Source organism: Astatotilapia calliptera, chromosome 18 (genome assembly GCF_900246225.1).
Source record: "Astatotilapia calliptera chromosome 18, fAstCal1.2, whole genome shotgun sequence".
In the NCBI taxonomy this organism is placed as follows: domain Eukaryota; kingdom Metazoa; phylum Chordata; class Actinopteri; order Cichliformes; family Cichlidae; genus Astatotilapia; species Astatotilapia calliptera.
Window position 1 is genome coordinate 13,463,346 of NC_039319.1, and position 17,534 is coordinate 13,480,879.

General features: G+C 39.2%; 2 protein-coding genes across 5 annotated transcripts in view; one reads left to right on the plus strand and one right to left on the minus strand.

The window, feature by feature from the left end:
- myom1a (myomesin 1a (skelemin)) overlaps nt 1-14,545 on the minus strand; it is a 28,548-nt gene extending 14,003 nt beyond the window's left edge. For 2 of the 4 annotated variants that reach the window (XM_026149458.1, XM_026149457.1), the window contains exons 1-14: nt 14,238-14,301; nt 12,558-12,769; nt 9,245-9,385; nt 8,949-9,132; nt 8,692-8,849; nt 8,381-8,473; nt 8,156-8,244; nt 5,572-5,616; nt 5,114-5,275; nt 4,856-5,017; nt 4,265-4,406; nt 3,858-4,057; nt 3,699-3,755; nt 2,748-2,872 (exon numbers count right to left, since the gene is read on the minus strand). In XM_026149458.1, the coding sequence (XP_026005243.1) occupies nt 2,748-2,872; nt 3,699-3,755; nt 3,858-4,057; nt 4,265-4,406; nt 4,856-5,017; nt 5,114-5,275; nt 5,572-5,616; nt 8,156-8,244; nt 8,381-8,473; nt 8,692-8,849; nt 8,949-9,132; nt 9,245-9,385; nt 12,558-12,718 (1,719 nt within the window). In that variant the 5' untranslated portion in view covers nt 12,719-12,769; nt 14,238-14,301. Of the gene's footprint in view, nt 1-2,747; nt 2,873-3,698; nt 3,756-3,857; nt 4,058-4,264; nt 4,407-4,855; nt 5,018-5,113; nt 5,276-5,571; nt 5,617-8,155; nt 8,245-8,380; nt 8,474-8,691; nt 8,850-8,948; nt 9,133-9,244; nt 9,386-12,557; nt 12,770-14,237 lie in introns of all 4 variants that reach the window. The other 2 variants (XM_026149456.1, XM_026149455.1) reach the window with 1 other exon arrangement.
- Nucleotides 14,546-15,138: 593 nt separating this feature from the next.
- myl12.2 (myosin, light chain 12, genome duplicate 2) lies at nt 15,139-17,498 on the plus strand. The gene is made up of 4 exons (XM_026149464.1): nt 15,139-15,262; nt 16,265-16,472; nt 16,645-16,806; nt 16,974-17,498. The coding sequence occupies exons 2-4, from the start codon at nt 16,289-16,291 to the stop codon at nt 17,144-17,146; spliced, it is 519 nt and encodes a 172-aa protein (XP_026005249.1). The 5' UTR covers nt 15,139-15,262; nt 16,265-16,288; the 3' UTR covers nt 17,147-17,498.
- Nucleotides 17,499-17,534: the final 36 nt, after the last annotated feature.

Consider the following 17,534-nt stretch of genomic DNA (forward strand, 5'->3'; position numbering starts at 1 on the left):
GGATGGTGTAGGTCTAAGTTTATTCGATTGATCAGTATTGCTGAACTATGAAATTTTTTTTTGTATACAGGTATAACAGAATAGCTTTAGTGTAGTTGTTGTTTTAAACTTGAGTATGAACTTGCAGACTTGCAAAATGCAGCAAGATATTTTAAAAAACAGTTTTGTTGATTAAAAAACACTATATCGGATTCATATCGGTATCGGCAGATATCCAAATTTATGATATCGGTATCGGTATCGGACATAAAAAAGTGGTATCGTGCCATCTCTATATGAAACAGGTGAGGTATGATTATTTATATAATGTCCCCATATGCTTGCTTTCACATATCACTATTCTAATAATAAGTCTGTAGGTCTTTGTCATTGTATTTGTTTAGAGACAAATTATGGGGAATTCAGGTAAAATATAAACATCATTTTGTTTTCAGTTTTCTTTTGCATTATTGTTTGTTTTGCATAATGCACTGTATGACCAAAGGAAATCAATTAGAAACGAGCATTTTTACACTGGTGTATTTACTGTGGAGCTTTCATTTTGCATTGTCTCTGCAAAATATGTTGACCCCTCACATTTACAAGTTAAATTGTTGTAGCTATCAGCAGTAAATAGTTTAAGAGCGTCAAAGGAGAAGAGTTAAGACTTAGCTAAGTGATTAGAAACTTTGTTTTATTTGCCATAATGATTTTAAATATAACAAACGATATAACTGATTCTTCTCATCAGTCCAGTAGTTTGACTCATATATATATATATATATATATATATATATATATATATATATATATATATATATATATGATACAGTGCTTTCGGTTCGGTACGCATATGTATCGAACAATACAACATTTGTAATTTCTTTTATCAACTTTCCTTCTGACAATGCTGTCTGTGTTGAGCGCTCAGTGAATCTGCGTTCGACTACTCCGCCTAGGGTCGACAGTGCAGCCTAGGCGGAGTAGTCGAACGCAGATCCACTGAGCGCTCACAGACAGCATCGTCAGAAGGAAGAGCGCAGGGCAAGCTAGCGAGACAGAAGTTAAGCTCTCCTTACAACATGGACCTCCCCCACTCTCATTCAGATCTGGCGTTTGGAATTATTTTGGTTTTCATGTGACGTATGACCCTGAAGGTAAGCGAGTCATGGACTAAAGTAAAACAGTATGTTGGATGTGCCACGCAATGCTCAATTACATAAGATAAGATAACCTTTATTAGTCCCACACGTGGGAAATTTGTTTTGTCACAGCAGGAAGTGGACAGTGCAAAAGTTATGAGGCAAAAATTAGAATACAATAAGAATAAATACATAGGTGGGAACTAGTGTGTTAGCGCAGTTAGCTCGTTAACGTGTTGGCCGTCTAGCCCCATGCACGGGGCGATCGGCGGTAGCTCGTTAACGGAGATTTGCCGTGTTGTGGCGTTAAGGTCATTTCAACGAGATTAACCTGAAAGCACTAGTGGGAACACAACGAATATGACTGCACATTTACGCCGACATCATCCTAGTGCAAAGACAAGTGGAAGCAGAAAAAAAACAACAAGCATGCTACTAACTTTAGCCGAGTCATTTAGACAGCTGTTAGCACATGATTCTCCTTATGCTGCTGAGAATATAGCCCAGAAGAAGCGGATAGTATAGCTTTTATTATGGAAAGAGCCATTTCTCTGTAATAAACTCTCTTTTCCAAAGATGAGTGATTCCTCAATCAGATACAGGGCTCGCAATATCGCTAGCCCAACGTCCCGGGGCTAGCAATTTTTTCAGTCGGGGTACCAAAATCTATCTCTTCCCTGCCCGTCGGGCTATTGTAGGAAGGAAAAATATATGTCAATGCTTTTGCATTCTTTCGGAAATGTAGCTGGGTAATTATGTCATTGGCATCGGTGAGCCACTGTCAATATGTGACATATTGAAATCGCGTTTGAATTTGCGCTTGTTTTTTTGCTTTCACTTTGCAATCGCGCGAACTGTGCATAGAGAGCGACAGTACTGATTGGTGAGTGATGATAATTTGTGCACCAATTCCTCTGACATCGTCTTATTAATCGTTAGCTTACTATGCAAACATGACAAGTGAAATCTCCCGCAGCTTAAACATGTGAGAGGTTGATCGCGCAGAGAATCGCTGAGCTTATGTGAGTGCGTGTGTAAAAGCAGCAGGATTTATATTTGACTACGATGACCTGGATGACTGAGAACCTTCACAGACAGATATATATTTTAGTTCTGCTGAGCCAAATAAGACAGGTCAGGGTGAAGAAGTGACAGCCAAAGAAAAGCTTACCACAAAACGGAAAAGTTATGACAAATCAGACTATAAGGCAAAAAGAAAGTGCAGCTTTATGGTTTCATGGACAAAATTATTTCTGTGGCTGCAATATGACGAGCTAAATAACCAGGGCTGCACATAAGTGGTCCGCAGGTGCGCATTCGCTGTCAAAATAAAAAACACGCACAAGGGTTAGGGTTAAATTTAAAAACTGTACTTTTGAGTTAAAATATATATTTATAATTTTAATAAATGACAAATTAAAAAGGCATGAACATTTTTTTGTATCGAAAAAATATCGAACCGTGACACCAAAGTATCGAACCGAACCGAACCGTGAATTTTGTGTATCGTTGCACCCCTAATATATATATATATATATATATATATATATATATATATATATATATATATATATATATATATATATATATTTATTTCTATGGGACAGTTTTGAATGTTTTTCTCACCTTCTCAATGTAATACATGACTCCTTCATGACCCCTCTGGGCTGGAGGCTTCCAGGCAAGTACCACATAACTTTTAGTTGCCTCAGTAACCACAACATCAGTTGGTTCTCCTGGGACTACACCGACTGAAGAGGCAAGAAGATACTCATCATTTAGACACGACAACTGCAACTAGGTAAGTGCTGAAGTGACTGTACTGACACCAAAACGCTAATAGCAAAACCACATGATCTATGCAGACTGTTCTCTCAGTACAAACAGTATTTTACTATATAAGCTTTTCATGTATTAAACATAGTCTAAAGTTATAAGACTGACCAGATATCTGATGCTGATATTTGACTGATTGGATGTATGAGGTTGTTTATTCCTACAGTAATGAGTCTGAAATTTACAGGAATGAAGCAACTGTTTAAAAAAAATGGGGAAAAGAACTGAGACAATAATAAACCAATACCACAAATACCATATCCCAACCTAACCTATTACAAAGACTGGGGTGGTAGTTTTCATAATCAGACACATGCAAATTCCTGATTTTGACAACTCTGAATTTTTTGTGAAGTTTGAATTTCTGATTAAAAATAGCACATTCAACCCCCTTAAACATTAATGAAAAATAGCTTACAGTTCCCCTTGATTAATGAGACAGGCATCACTCAGGAAGCCGTGTGATGGCTATAGCGGTTAAAATCAAAGAAAGGGAGCCCACATCTCATACGTGTTTGAGCCATATGAGAAAATGTCTAAAATCAGAGTAGGAGAGTTGCTTGACTGTTACTGTAAACCTAAGAGATGTGCAAGCAGCTGAGTGGGATGGTCAAGTCCATATATTAGACCTGTTTGGCCAAAATGAGAAAGATATTGAGGTTCAATAGCTTTTTAAAACCTTTTTGTAAAGACAACTAAAATTAAAATTCTCTGAAACTAGACAGCAAAAAGGTGCCGTACCTGTCGGATCCTCCTCTGTGAACTTGATCATTCCAGTCCAAGGAGCTGAGGGTCCAGCTGTTTGGAAAAATGAATTAAATAGATTTAAATTTAAAAAAAAGAAGGTTAATTCGTTTACATGGCTGAAGTGTGTCAGCAGGTGATGTGTCTGTGTCTCACCTCTGAGGCGTGCTCTGTCAGAGGGATCCATGGCTACCACGGCCTCAGAGACGCGGGATGGATGGCTGACTCCGGCCTTGTTTACGGCACGCACCCTAAACACGTAAGACCGCCCCTCCACCAGTCCTGTGACAGGGAAGCGAGCGTACTTGACTGGGACTTCATTACACCGAGCCCAGTGATGGGTGCCCACCTCACACCTGGAAACATTTAGATTAGTGAATGCTGTAAACCAGGTGTTAACTTGGATTTCCAACACAGAAACATCCAAAATTAAACCAGTTTCACTGCATATGCTGTACACAGTATCATATGCCCCCCATGAAAGCGGACTATTCTTGTTTTTTACAATTTCATATAAAATGGTAGCAAAATGATGTAAACCATAAGAGAGGAGGCTGACTCACCTGTCGATGTAGTACCCCAGGATGGAGCTGCTGCCTTCCACCGCTGGCTGCTTCCAGGTTACCACAACATAGTCCTTGTTGGCATCATGACAGCGCACATCCAGGGGGGCTACGGGTACCCCCTCAACCTCTACATCGGCATCTGGCATAGTGAGACACACACACACACAGTTACTTGTGTTACTTGAGTTACTTGTGAGTGGTGCTGTTTTTAAAACAAGCTGATCTCTATTACATATCCAGTTTCCATTTTCTGACCTACTTGTTTACAGTATGAGTGGCAGGACTGCAACTAAGATACATTTATATCACTAAATCCCTATATTTTTAATCTTTATGCTGGATTTCCAGAAAACAGTCTCTGGAGCTGGTTTTCTCACACAGATATAAATATATATAGATATAAAAATTCTCAGAGGGAACCAAACACCTCACTTAAAGACACAGCAGAACTTAGCACCTCCCCACCGCATCTATGACATGATGCAGCAGTTTGAACATAACACTTGCAACAGTTTGGTTTAAAACAAAACTAAAAGTAACTTCTTTTGCAAAAAAGTAACCTTTAGATGAGGATTTTAAGCCCTTTACCTCTGACAAACACGTAGGCAGCATAGGTATCATAGCCAGATTTGGTGTTGACGCGCAGGGTGTACATGCCCTCATCTTCTTTGTTAAGGTGGACAAGAGTGAGTACGGCACGTTCCCCAGACCAGTGAGTGTGCACCCACTTAGAGGGCTTTAATGGGACAGCTGATGAGACAGGAGATTACCAAAAGAAGTGGGGTTTGATACCTTAATACTCAGAAAGACAATAACACACAATTTCCATTTTATTCTTTCACTTACAGTTTCTGTACCACACGACTTCAGGCTGGTATTTTTTCACAGTGGGATAAATGATGACAGTGCAGCCGAGGCTCAACGTCTCCCCTTCAGAGCCAAAAGCCACTTCAAATTTGTCAATAATGGTGGTTTCAAAGGTAACACCATGCTCAGGGCTAAAACCATCTACAGACACAGAAAAGGATCTCAGCATTAAAGGGTCACACCCAGCAGACATTTTTATTCAATAGTCCAATATTCAACCTCCTCGCAATTTTCTTTTTGAACTCCACTAACGCTTATTTGAAAATATACTGATGTTGACTTTAATCCAAAATAGCTAAATTTACCATCTCTAATAAAAACAATTCTTAAAAAAGCTCAAATAAAACTGATAGTGAACAGAAATGTGTGGTTAGAGCTACTTTACTTTATATAATTTAAAAAAGAATGTTTGTTTATAATATATAAAGTGATCTCACGTGGTTTAGGATCGAGTGGGCCTGGTTCAACACCCTCTTGGAACCCTATGGGGAAATATTATACAACAAAGTTATTAAAACCTATAAAAGGGATGTTGACCTCTGACCTCTGGAACTATAGACTCAGATATAATTTATATTATATGTGAAAAGTATTTGTTTCAGATCATCAAATACATTTTAACATTAGACATAGATAACCTGACATATATATATATATATATATATATATATATATATATATATATATGCAAGTTCCCCCACCTAAAATGATGACAGAGGTCAGTAATTTGCACCAGAGGTACACTTCAACGGTGAGAGACAGAATGTGAAAAAAAACATCCATGAATCCACATGGTAGGATTTGTAAAGAATTTATTCGTAAATCAGGGTGGAAAATAAGTATTTGGTCAATAACAAAAATACAACTCAATACTTTGTAACATAACCTTTGTTGGCAATAACAGAGGTCAAACGTTTACTATAGGTCTTTACCAGGTTTGCACACACAGTAGCTGGTATTTTGGCCCATTCCTCCATGCAGATCTTCTCGAGAGCAGTGATGTTTTGGGGCTGTCGCCGAGCAACACGGACTTTCAAACTCCCGCCACAGATTTTCTATGGGGTTGAGGTCTGGAGACTGGCTAGGCCACTCCAGGACTTTCAAATGCTTCTTACGGAGCCACTCCTTTGTTGCCTGGGCGGTGTGTTTTGGATCATTGTCATGTTGGAAGACCCAGCCTCGTTTCATCTTCAAAGTTCTCACTGATGGAAGGAGGTTTTGGCTCAAAATCTCACGATACATGGCCCCATTCATTCTGTCCTTAACACGGATCAGTCGTCCTGTCCCCTTGGCAGAAAAACAGCCCCATAGCATGATGTTTCCACCCCCATGCTTCACAGTAGGTATGGTGTTCTTGGGATGCAACTCAGTATTCTTCTTCCTCCAAACACGACGAGTTGAGTTTATACCAAAAAGTTCTACTTTGGTTTCATCTGACCACATGACATTCTCCCAATCCTCTGCTGTATCATCCATGTGCTCTCTGGCAAACTTCAGACGGGCCTGGACATGCGCTGGCTTCAGCAGCGGAACACGTCTGGCACTGTGGGATTTGATTCCCTGCCGTTGTAGTGTGTTACTGATGGTGACCTTTGTTACTTTGGTCCCAGCTCTCTGCAGGTCATTCACCAGGTCCCCCCGTGTGGTTCTGGGATCTTTGCTCACCGTTCTCATGATCATTTTGACCCCACGGGATGAGATCTTGCGTGGAGCCCCAGATCGAGGGAGATTATCAGTGGTCTTGTATGTCTTCCATTTTCTGATGATTGCTCCCACAGTTGATTTTTTCACACCAAGCTGCTTGCCTATTGTAGATTCACTCTTCCCAGTCTGGTGCAGGTCTACAATACTTTTCCTGGTGTCCTTCGAAAGCTCTTTGGTCTTGGCCATGGCGGAGTTTGGAGTCTGACTGTTTGAGGCTGTGGACAGGTGTCTTTGATACAGATGATGAGTTCAAACAGGTGCCATTCATACAGGTAACGAGTGGGGGACAGAAAAGCTTCCTACAGAAGACGTTACAGGTCTGTGAGAGCCAGAGATTTTCCTTGTTTGAGGTGACCAAATACTTATTTTCCACCCTGATTTACGAATAAATTCTTTACAAATCCTACCATGTGGATTCATGGATTTTTTTTCACATTCTGTCTCTCACAGTTGAAGTGTACCTCTGGTGCAAATTACTGACCTCTGTCATCATTTTAAGTGGGGGAACTTGCACAATCGGTGGCTGACTAAATACTTTTTTGCCCCACTGTGTATATGTATATATATATATATATATATATATATATATATATATATATATATATATATATATATATATATATATATATATATATATAAAAGAAAATAAACATGCTCTTTTTAAAACATCACTGACATCTGTCTCTCTGGAAAGGGTTACAGAGCCATTTCTTAAGCTTTGGGTCTCTAGTGAACCACAGCGAGAGCCGTCATCCTGTCAATATCTGCTCAACAAAAGAGGTGTGCAGCTAATTAACATTACAGCTCAGATGATGGGTAAATGTGCACTTCATTTTTCAGTGACACGGTTGGCATGTGTAGTTTGGTAAAAAGAAAATAGCGGCCGTTTAAAACTTCCCCTAACGAGGTTTGTAGATTTTGAGCAGCAGACTACTGGGAAACAAAACTGCTGCTGAATTCAAATGTAATTTTTGGCTCTTCCAAAAGTGTTGGCTACTATCTTTACACTCAGGAGAAGGCAGACATCTTTTTGGCGGAAAGCTACCAAAACTGGCAACTCAACACAAGAGTACAGATGAAAAAATAGACCTACAGGCCAGAGGGGTGAAATGCCCCTTTGACGCTCGTGAATGAGCTTTAAGACCTTCCTGTGGTCCGCGAGTTGGAGGGATTTGTCTCCTGAAACATACTCAGGGCACAACTGTAGGACACTGCTGAGTTTTAAACCTCTACTTTGAACTTTGACCGCTAACTGAAATCGACTAGAGCTGCTGCAGAGAGGGACATGTGGAAAAGAACATTAAACGAGTTACCTACTTTTCACAACCACAGAGGCCACAGCAGAAGCTTCCCCTTTCACATTGAGGGCAGAGATATGATACTTAGCAGTGTCGAAGAAATCACAGCTGGAAACAAAATGGTTATCACGATTAACTATTAACGGCATGAATAGATTCGGCGCTGCAAAAAACAAACAAACACTAATACCGTTTATCTTGGGTGTGTGCTGTTAATTCAGAGGCCAGCTGAATGATTACCTACTTCTTGATCTCCAGAGAGTGCATGTTGTAATTGCTCTCAGCTGTGTACTTCTCGGAGTGGGCTTTGGCATCGATGAGGACGTTGTTTTTATACCTTAAAAGCAGCAGAAAACCAATGTTTATTTTTACTCTTGTCTTCAGAGTTTTTAATTGCCATGGTGCATGTAGGTGTTTATGTGGCAACTGTGGAAAATAAACTCGACTGACGTGTTGGATGGAAACTTCTCTATGACACACGCATGACAGACTGTTTTCATCAGCCTCTTTTTTTGTGACTCAGAGAAGAAGGGAACTTATAAACCTGGAACGTACCAGGCAATCCTGGGTTTGGGCCATCCAGCCACGGTGCAGTGCAACTTGACATCCTTGCCCTCCCAAACAGTCTGTCCACGGGGCTTGACAATGAACTCTGGGCGGTGTGTCAGGCTGTCTGGGTTCATTTTCTTACGGAACTCCGACCATTCCTCCATCTGTAGCGGGAGTGTGTGATATGAAGCCCATCAACGCCTGTATGGGTCATGTGAAAATGGTTAAACCTTTGCATTCACAAAACTATGGAAAGGATTTACCGTCCTGCTCATTTCCAGGCGTTCAGCAGATTCCCTGACATGCTTTGACCTGGTTTTCTTCTCCACTTTCACCTCCATGGCCTCCCTGGCCTCCCTGACAAACAGGTTCCTCATGGCCACATAGTTGATGCCCTCCTCTGTGACCTCCTCCTGGGCCTCCATTAAGCCCCGAACTACATCATGACTAGAACGATACAAACCAACCAAGATGTGAGAACAGAGAGGACACTATGAATCTCAGAAATTATACTGATTACTTGCTAAGAAATATCCACAAACTCAGATTGCATACTCACTTGGCTCTAAACACCGGAATAACATAGCCGATAACTTCTTTGTCCTTGTCCATTGCCAGGTAGGTGCGTTTGGCTCTCTTGGGTAGTGGGCTCAGTTTAACCACCTCCTGCCCCTTCTCTGTCTTCACAGAGAGCTTCTTGCTAAGAGGTAAAAGGCATAATTGATCTTACTAAAGCAACAGTGTAGCTCCAAATAAATTGCATGATTATTTTTTTTAATTATTATTATTTTATTAAATAATGATGTGCTGAGTGATTGTGGAAGATTCCTTGGCTTTTTTCAAAGAAAAAAAAAATTTTTCATCTTCAGAAGAAATAAAATGCCAGTTAGCTGAGTGCCAGAGAAACAACCTGAGCCAGAATCAGACTTCTGCATCCGTTTGTTTTCTTGGAACAAACAAACAATAATAGTAAATGTGGTTCTCAGTCTTTTCTTCCAATCACACAAACTTTTATAAAGTTTTCTTTACCCAGTTACAACCAATGCAAAAATATTCTTGGTGGAAAATATTAAGAATCACATTACAATAGAAACACACCAGGATTTTGACAAAGACAGAAGGGCGATATTGTGCTTGTTTTTGATGTTTCTGTTTCACTCAAAACTAAACATTTAAATAAATATGGTGGTTACATAAAGACATATTCAGCTGGTGCTATAGTCCAGTTACTCAGAGAGGAAGATGTATTCCGGTCCGCTCCCTAAGATCCTGACCCATTTACAGTCTGTTTCATTAGCCTCTTAGTCCTCACTATTGTCAGAAGGCTTTGTTTTTAATGGAACTGGGACTGCTGTACATAAGACTTGTTTTAAAGCCTCACTCTCACTCATGATCTCTGCCAAGTCAGCGCTAGTCTATCCATTTGGCATGAAAAGGAAGCAGGAACGCGTGGCTTTGATGAAGTCTGTTATGTACTGGTGAAGCAGGACACAATCTGTGGAAGGTGCTCAATGCACAGCAGAGACAGACAGATGAAGTCTCACAAAAGATGCTGTAATGTCAGGACGTTATTTCTATTGCTGACTCACCAGGTGAGCTGAGAGGATGCCTGCTTCAGTGTGAAACAAAGTCAAAGGTAATAAAGTTTGATTGCTGAAAAAGAGCACTTCTTTTCCGACTGACAAGCTACAGAATGTCAGTCTGAAAATCAGAATCAGTAAAGTACAAATTGATTTATTTTTTTTAGTAAATAAACAAGACACAGATGCTTAAAGTCAACAACAGCTATCCTGTACTACTGGCCCGTGAGTTAATACCTATCAGACTACTGTGAAAGCCAGCCTGCAACCAGCTACAATATCATCACTTCTTTACAATGTCTTTACAGTTGGCTTATAGGCAACAAGCTCATGTCGCATCTTCAAAAATAGCTTGGCTGTCCAGGAATATAACTGGCAGCCCTTCACTACAGCTGAAATTCTTTCCTTGACCTCATTTAGAAAGTTATCCCAGCTCCAGCATGTACACTGAGCACCACAGCTTAAATGACAAAGAAATGCTAACCATACTGCATGTTGGTACGGGAAGGTGCATGTTCATAAATTTCAGAGACAAAAGATAAACAAAAACAAGCCCAAGAAAAATCACTGGCTTAAAAATAGAACCTGACTGATATTTCTAATTAGGAGGAATACCGATACATTGGCTAATTCTTTTTTTTTCAGACACATGAAACATATGCAGATTTTCCAGTATTTGATAGGTGTAGTTATTTACATAGGCTGGTTGTGTTTAAGGGATTTGAAAGACTTGCCTTAACAGAAGTTACAGAGTGCCCTCTGGTGGAGAAACACTGCAACATCAACACTCAAATATGGCTGAAGGGTGTTTCTCCGATCTTCTTTCCCTTTTTTAAATGTTTATTTGTCAGTCATTATAAATGGTGATGCTGACAGAGCAGCAGACAGTTATCATTGTCCAATAGTATCGACCTGTCAATAAATCAGTCAGGCTTTATTTAAATTCCTTACAATATTCACTAATGTGTAGTTTTAAAGATGTCAAGGTAAGGCTGTAAACCTTTTGCCATTATTAACCTTTTTGATCAAATTGAAATCCTTAAATTGCATATTTTATTCAGCTTGTGGCCTAATAACAATAATGTGCAATTTAACAGAACAGAAAACAAATGAACAGAAGAAAAGAAATTATTTCATTGAAGAAATAAATGTCTTAGCAATGTTGTTGTATTCTAATGCTGTTGTTGTATTGTTGCATTCACTGTTTTTCTGTATTACTTCAGTGGGTTAATAGATAAAAGTATGTCAATATATCAGCTCTAACACAGTGGAAATTATTTTATTTAAACATTACAGTCTGATCCAACATTGCAAACATTCTCCCACAATGTTTAACTTGCAAAAGTACATTTATTTGCTGGCAAAATGCCTCATGAAAGTCTAGCGCCAAAGCATCACAAATAAGTAGTTTGTCCAAGTTAGATAGTGTGTGGGAGTCTGTTTCAAACATTGGATCAGTTTGTCCCTCTCCTATGCACCTGCCTCCTTAAATAGATGTTATAGCAACAAAACTCATGTATAAACACAAACACATGAGAAAAAGCCTTTGGATATGAACTTAGAAACATTACTTTAAGATATAGACTTTATAAGTGGATTACTCTCATATAACTGGACAATTTAGGAGGTTCGATATTGACATGTCTGCTTTGACACTTAGAGATGAGATTTAAAATAAAAGTCAGTTCACAAATCTGAGCTATAAAAAAACAAGGGAGAGTGGCTGTTGTTTTACATCTATCCTTCTGTTTACCTGGCAGCCATGTGTAATGGTCCCCATGCTATTACGCCAAGACTCCAGGCCCTGAACCCTATTGCTTTCTTGTACTTGTACTTACACACTTCTTCAGCTTTTTCCTATTTGAACAACTATTACAAAACATTTTTTCCTTCAGATTAAATGTCTAATTCCTGATTAAACCTACCGTATGTAGAGAAAGAGCTGGAAGGAAAATACGTTGTCACCCTCATGATTTACCATTTAATACACTTTAAAACTTTAAAGGCCATGCTACAACAGTATGTTAACATTAAAAAGTGCTATATTTTCTTTTTTAAAAATCTATTACCGTAAAAAAGAAAATCAATTAATAAATTATAGCATAAAAAAGCACCTGCTCTCGATGAAAACCCTTTTTGGTATGCACGCACTCTCCTTCCTGCTGCTAAACCCACTTCAGACCACAAGAACAATGCTGAATATTTGAAGGGGAACATTCATCATTTCTGAAGTACTAGGAGTGGCAGGTTACAACCTTGGACTCTGCAACCCCTTCACTCTAATCCTCTTACCGATGCCTGGTGGTCTTGAAAGTTGAGAATGACTGCTTGCTAACAGACGACTTGCTGCTCAGGTAATAGCTGCTCTCATAGAGATGCTGCTGCTGCTTCTCCTCATGTTGATGTTGATGCTGATGCTGCAGCTTCTGCGTCACTTGTAATGATGCTGACATCCTGACGGCCACTCCGCCAACTTATAATGACTGTCCTTTACTTTACCCGCTCTGTGAATCAATCTGACTGTTATTATTAAAGACTGGTTTCTCTACTGGAGGTTAGTCTAGTGCAGAGGCCGGTAATAAGGTAGTAGGAGCAGGGATTAAGGGATAAGAGAATTGGTTGCTTGTTAAAAATATGTTTTTAAACTTGTTATTGTGATTTTTTGTTTGTTTGTTTTGGGCAAGCAGCTTATGTGTTAGCTCTGGTTAAGATCTACTTTTGTGTTAAATGAAGCAGCAGGTGATAAACTGGTGGTTTTGATGATTTTTCAATTCAATTTAATTCAACTTTATTCACGTACTGTGAAATCACAGCAACAGTTGCTTCAAGGCAAAGTGAAGACCCTACAACAAAGAAAACCCCAACAATCATATTACCCCTTTGACCAAGTGCTTTGGCGACAGTGGGAAAGGAAAACTCCCTTTTAACAGGAAGAAACCTGTTAAAAGCCATCTGTCGTGACCGCTTAGGGTGGAGGGAGGAAGAAGACGGAAGGAAGTCTTGAACAATAATATGTAAATTTACAGTCAGATCATTTCCTGCAGTGGGCTTTTTAAATGTTTTGTGATGAACTGGACACCAAGCGTGGACAGATGGCAAGAACAAGTTAAAATATACTTACTGATTTTGCAGGTTTTGTGTAATTAAGCTACCAAATATCTATGTTCAGTACTTGCTTAATTGAGGGTTATTTAGTTATTCATATATCCGAGTTATAAAATGTCAGAATATTGTGACAATGGCAAATTCCTAAAGCCTAGATGGTTGTTTCTTCAAAATAAAAGTCCAACTTCAAAGGTTTTATGTTTATTGTAAGACAACATAAAGCAGATTGGAATGAATGAAATATTGATATTTTGTCTAATAATAATAATAATAATAATAATAATAATATCATCCAGCTGACCTTTCCCCATGTGAGGCCACTTAAGTTATTTTAGATATGGCTCAGGTTAAAAAGAAGAGCAGCTCCAGCTGGGAGGCAGGCAACAGTAACTATATGATCTGCAGTTTCTCCCAAATTACACAAAACTATTTTCTCCTTTTTATGTGCTTGAGCAACATCTACTACAAGCAGACTAAGCCATCCAGAGTTACACACTGAACTGGACTGTAAGCCATGAAGGCACAGAATGCATTAAAAACATTTTAACAAGGCCAGGTCATAAAAACGTAAAGTTTTGTAAGGTAAGGCTGGTGTTAATTGGAAGATTAGGATGACACTTCACTACAATGACACATGCAGGCTAATATACCAGAGCACTAGTTCTCAAAATGAACAAAACCCTGTTAGTAGGCTATGTAATAAAACTGATTAATTAAAACACATTTATAAACAAACTAAGTAAAAAATAAATAATCATAATCATACAGTGGAAGCCGGCCTAGGGCCTTATGGAGTCATGGTTTTAAATGATAACCAGAGCACATAAGTACTTCAGCTTATTTAAGAAAATATGCACACTCACTCACCACAAATTAAAAATCCACAATCGCTGAAAATAAGAGAAAATGTGTGTTAATCCAGAAGTAGCTAAAGCAAGTTGAGATCCAGGCAAAGCAGCAGGGTGAGGGGCAGTGGACAGGGCGGCAGTCCACAGAACAAAAATAATGCTGCCACTCGGCAGAATGCGCAAGACACCGTCAGGACCTTTTAAGGCTGGGGCAGCTTTAAATTTAGACCATGAGACCATGAGACAGGCCAGCTGAGCTGAGGAGCTTCTTTTTGGCCTGGCCCTCCGCTGTGTACTGTACTTCAGGGGCATATGCAGGACTCCAGTGGTTTCACCCAGTTCACTGTAATAAAAGGCATATGAACTGCACCACAAACCGAAAAAAGAAGAAGAAAAAATGCCACTAATAAAAGAAAATACAATAGAGGACGGGTTCTCAGTCTTAAAAAACAAAAACCTGCTAACCTAGTACAATCATATCATCCACCGACCAAATTTAACACCAATGCTGTTAAGTTTTAAACTTCACTTTCCCTTAGATTATAGTTTAGCTTATTTGTTTGAAATCGATCCGTTATTATTCCGCTGCGCAAAAAAATATTTAGTGGTTCAACTTCCTTATTAAATATTGAAAACAAAGACTCATTAACCATTTTGGCTAATTCAAACAAACGTCTTGGACATGCAAGTAATTGCTGCCACCTAGTGGTGACATATGTTGACTACATTATTAGTCGTCCGGACAAATAAAAAACATGATTCAATTAAGGCTGTACTTATAATCGTATCAGTGTATAAATCATGGATTTATTATTACCACAAGCAGTACGTAGGTCATTTCATCCAAAACAAGAAGAGGAGAGGGACGTAAACAAACCCAAGGCGTGGAATATTCCAGACTGTTGGTTTCTTCCAACTTCACTCTCATTGGTCAGTTTAGGCAAGAGGAAATAAAACATTGATGTTCCTCTTCATCAGCTTGTGGATGCTGTGGTAGCTGTGTGTGCAGCTTTTTGGGCCTAGAAATTATACGTTTTTTCTAAGGTAGGCGATTTATTTTATGTTTATGAAGCTGCAGAGTTTGAGGACTAAGGACTCGTTTTTTTCTTGTGAATAAATCTCTGCTAGCTCGCTAAGGCTAGCCTGGTCAGTCAGTTATTTAGGTCAGCAAGGGGCTAGCTGGCAAAGCTGGCAAATAATTAAGGGGTTTTCTTCGCATTTTGTGTGATTCCTGCATTGCGCTATGTAGTGCGTGTGTGCTACAGCTCAAATATGAGTGATGTAAACAACATGTCAATACCTATATTTGCGTTATTGTTATGTTATTGCGTGACAGGTGAGCATAATTTGAAATTATATTGATCTAATAACATAAATATCCAGTAAACAAATTACAACTTAAGTGCTTTCGTATCACAAAACAAGTACCGAGTGCATATATCCGTTGTAAGTGATCATAGACTGAGCTAAACTCGTCAGACTCTTTAGTTAGGTTCACCCATTACTGGATTGGACCCCCTTTTGTCATAATTCGTTTAAATCTTCAAGGCATAAATTGAATAAGGAACTATATTTGACATTCCTAACCAAGTCTGCTTTGTTAAGAGACTGCACTGAGTTGGTGGCACATGATGTTCTTGTTGACTACGTACTTGTGTTAATGTAAAGTTGTACCTACCAAAGTGGCCACTGAGTGTATAATATTTAGCTGCTTTTTAAAAAAAGGCAAATTAGGAGGCTATATGACAATGTGATAGTAGTGTCAACCAAATTGACTTTAAATTGAATTACCAACATCTTGTAACCATGTTAATAAGTTTTCATTAGTATTAAATGCATTGCCTGAACTCACCTACATTAACCTTCCAGTTCATAGCTTGCACAGTAAATAATCTAAAGACACTTAATAGCCAGTGTAACCAAGGAACTTTCACCAGATGGAGAGCGTCAGTAATGAAGTCAAGATAAGAAAAAAATGTGAATGAATCTTTCATTTGAACGTGTTGCTTGATCCAAGCTGACAACTTTCATGCTCCTGTATTACAGGAGAGGGACTAACAACCTGCCAACATGTCAAGCAAAAGGGCCAAGGGAAAGAACACCAAAAAGCGTCCTCAGCGTGCCACCTCCAATGTGTTTGCCATGTTTGATCAGTCTCAAATCCAGGAGTTCAAAGAGGCTTTCAACATGATCGATCAAAACAGGGACGGCTTCATCGACAAAGAAGACCTTCATGACATGCTGGCCTCATTAGGTAAACTTGATTTATTTACACATATTTAGTTAGTGATAACGTCTTATGGAGTTAAAACTGCATTATTTGGGGCTCGTATTCAGAAGTTAAAAGATTTCAATCTTTTTCTAAAAACAAACCATTAAATGTGGTTAGCAGGTTAGAGTCACTCTGACCTTGAGCTTTTTCCCAGGTAAGAACCCCACAGATGAGTACCTGGAGGCCATGATGAATGAAGCACCTGGCCCAATCAACTTCACCATGTTCCTGACGATGTTCGGAGAGAAGCTGAACGGCACAGATCCAGAGGAAGTGATCCGTAACGCTTTCGCCTGTTTCGACGAGGAGGGCACAGGTGAGCTGATGTGTTCAACTGTTTAAGTTTCGCATCTTTTTATGTGAATTTGTCTCAGACTCTGGCATGTAGAGACATTGTTTTGTAGTAAGTGCTTAATTTGAAGATATCTGCTCAGTGCTAACATCAGGAAGCACCTGCAAGAGTGAAACTGTTTCTTCACACAGGTGTGATTCAGGAGGAGTGCCTGCGGGAGCTGCTCACCACTATGGGTGACAGGTTTACAGATGAAGAAGTGGACGAGCTCTTCCGCGAGGCGCCCATTGATAAAAAAGGAAATTTCAACTATGTAGCATTCACACGTATTCTGAAACACGGTGCAAAGGATAAGGATGACTAGTGGGTTCATTCTTTACTCCATGTCTATGTTTAATGAGTTTCCATTCAAGTTAGGAAAGCTATGTTCTGTAATTTGGCTCATGACAAAGCTTTACTGTGGTCTACTTTACTGAAGCTCATTTGTTTAAGCTGCTTTTTGGACCTCTGGGTCCCTCCAACCAATCCTACTTTGAAAGCTTGTTTGCACATCTGTCATAACACTACTAGGGGGTCTCTATAAGCTAGTGGAGATGTATAAAAAGACCCCCACGGATAAAGCTGGAAATAAACTGACACCAGATGTCTGTTATTGCAAATGAATCAGCTGTATTTTATAGAATAAGCGTGGAGATTAAAATGTATTCTGAGAAGAATCACCAGTGCTCTTTATTTTTTTTAAAGTTTTATTT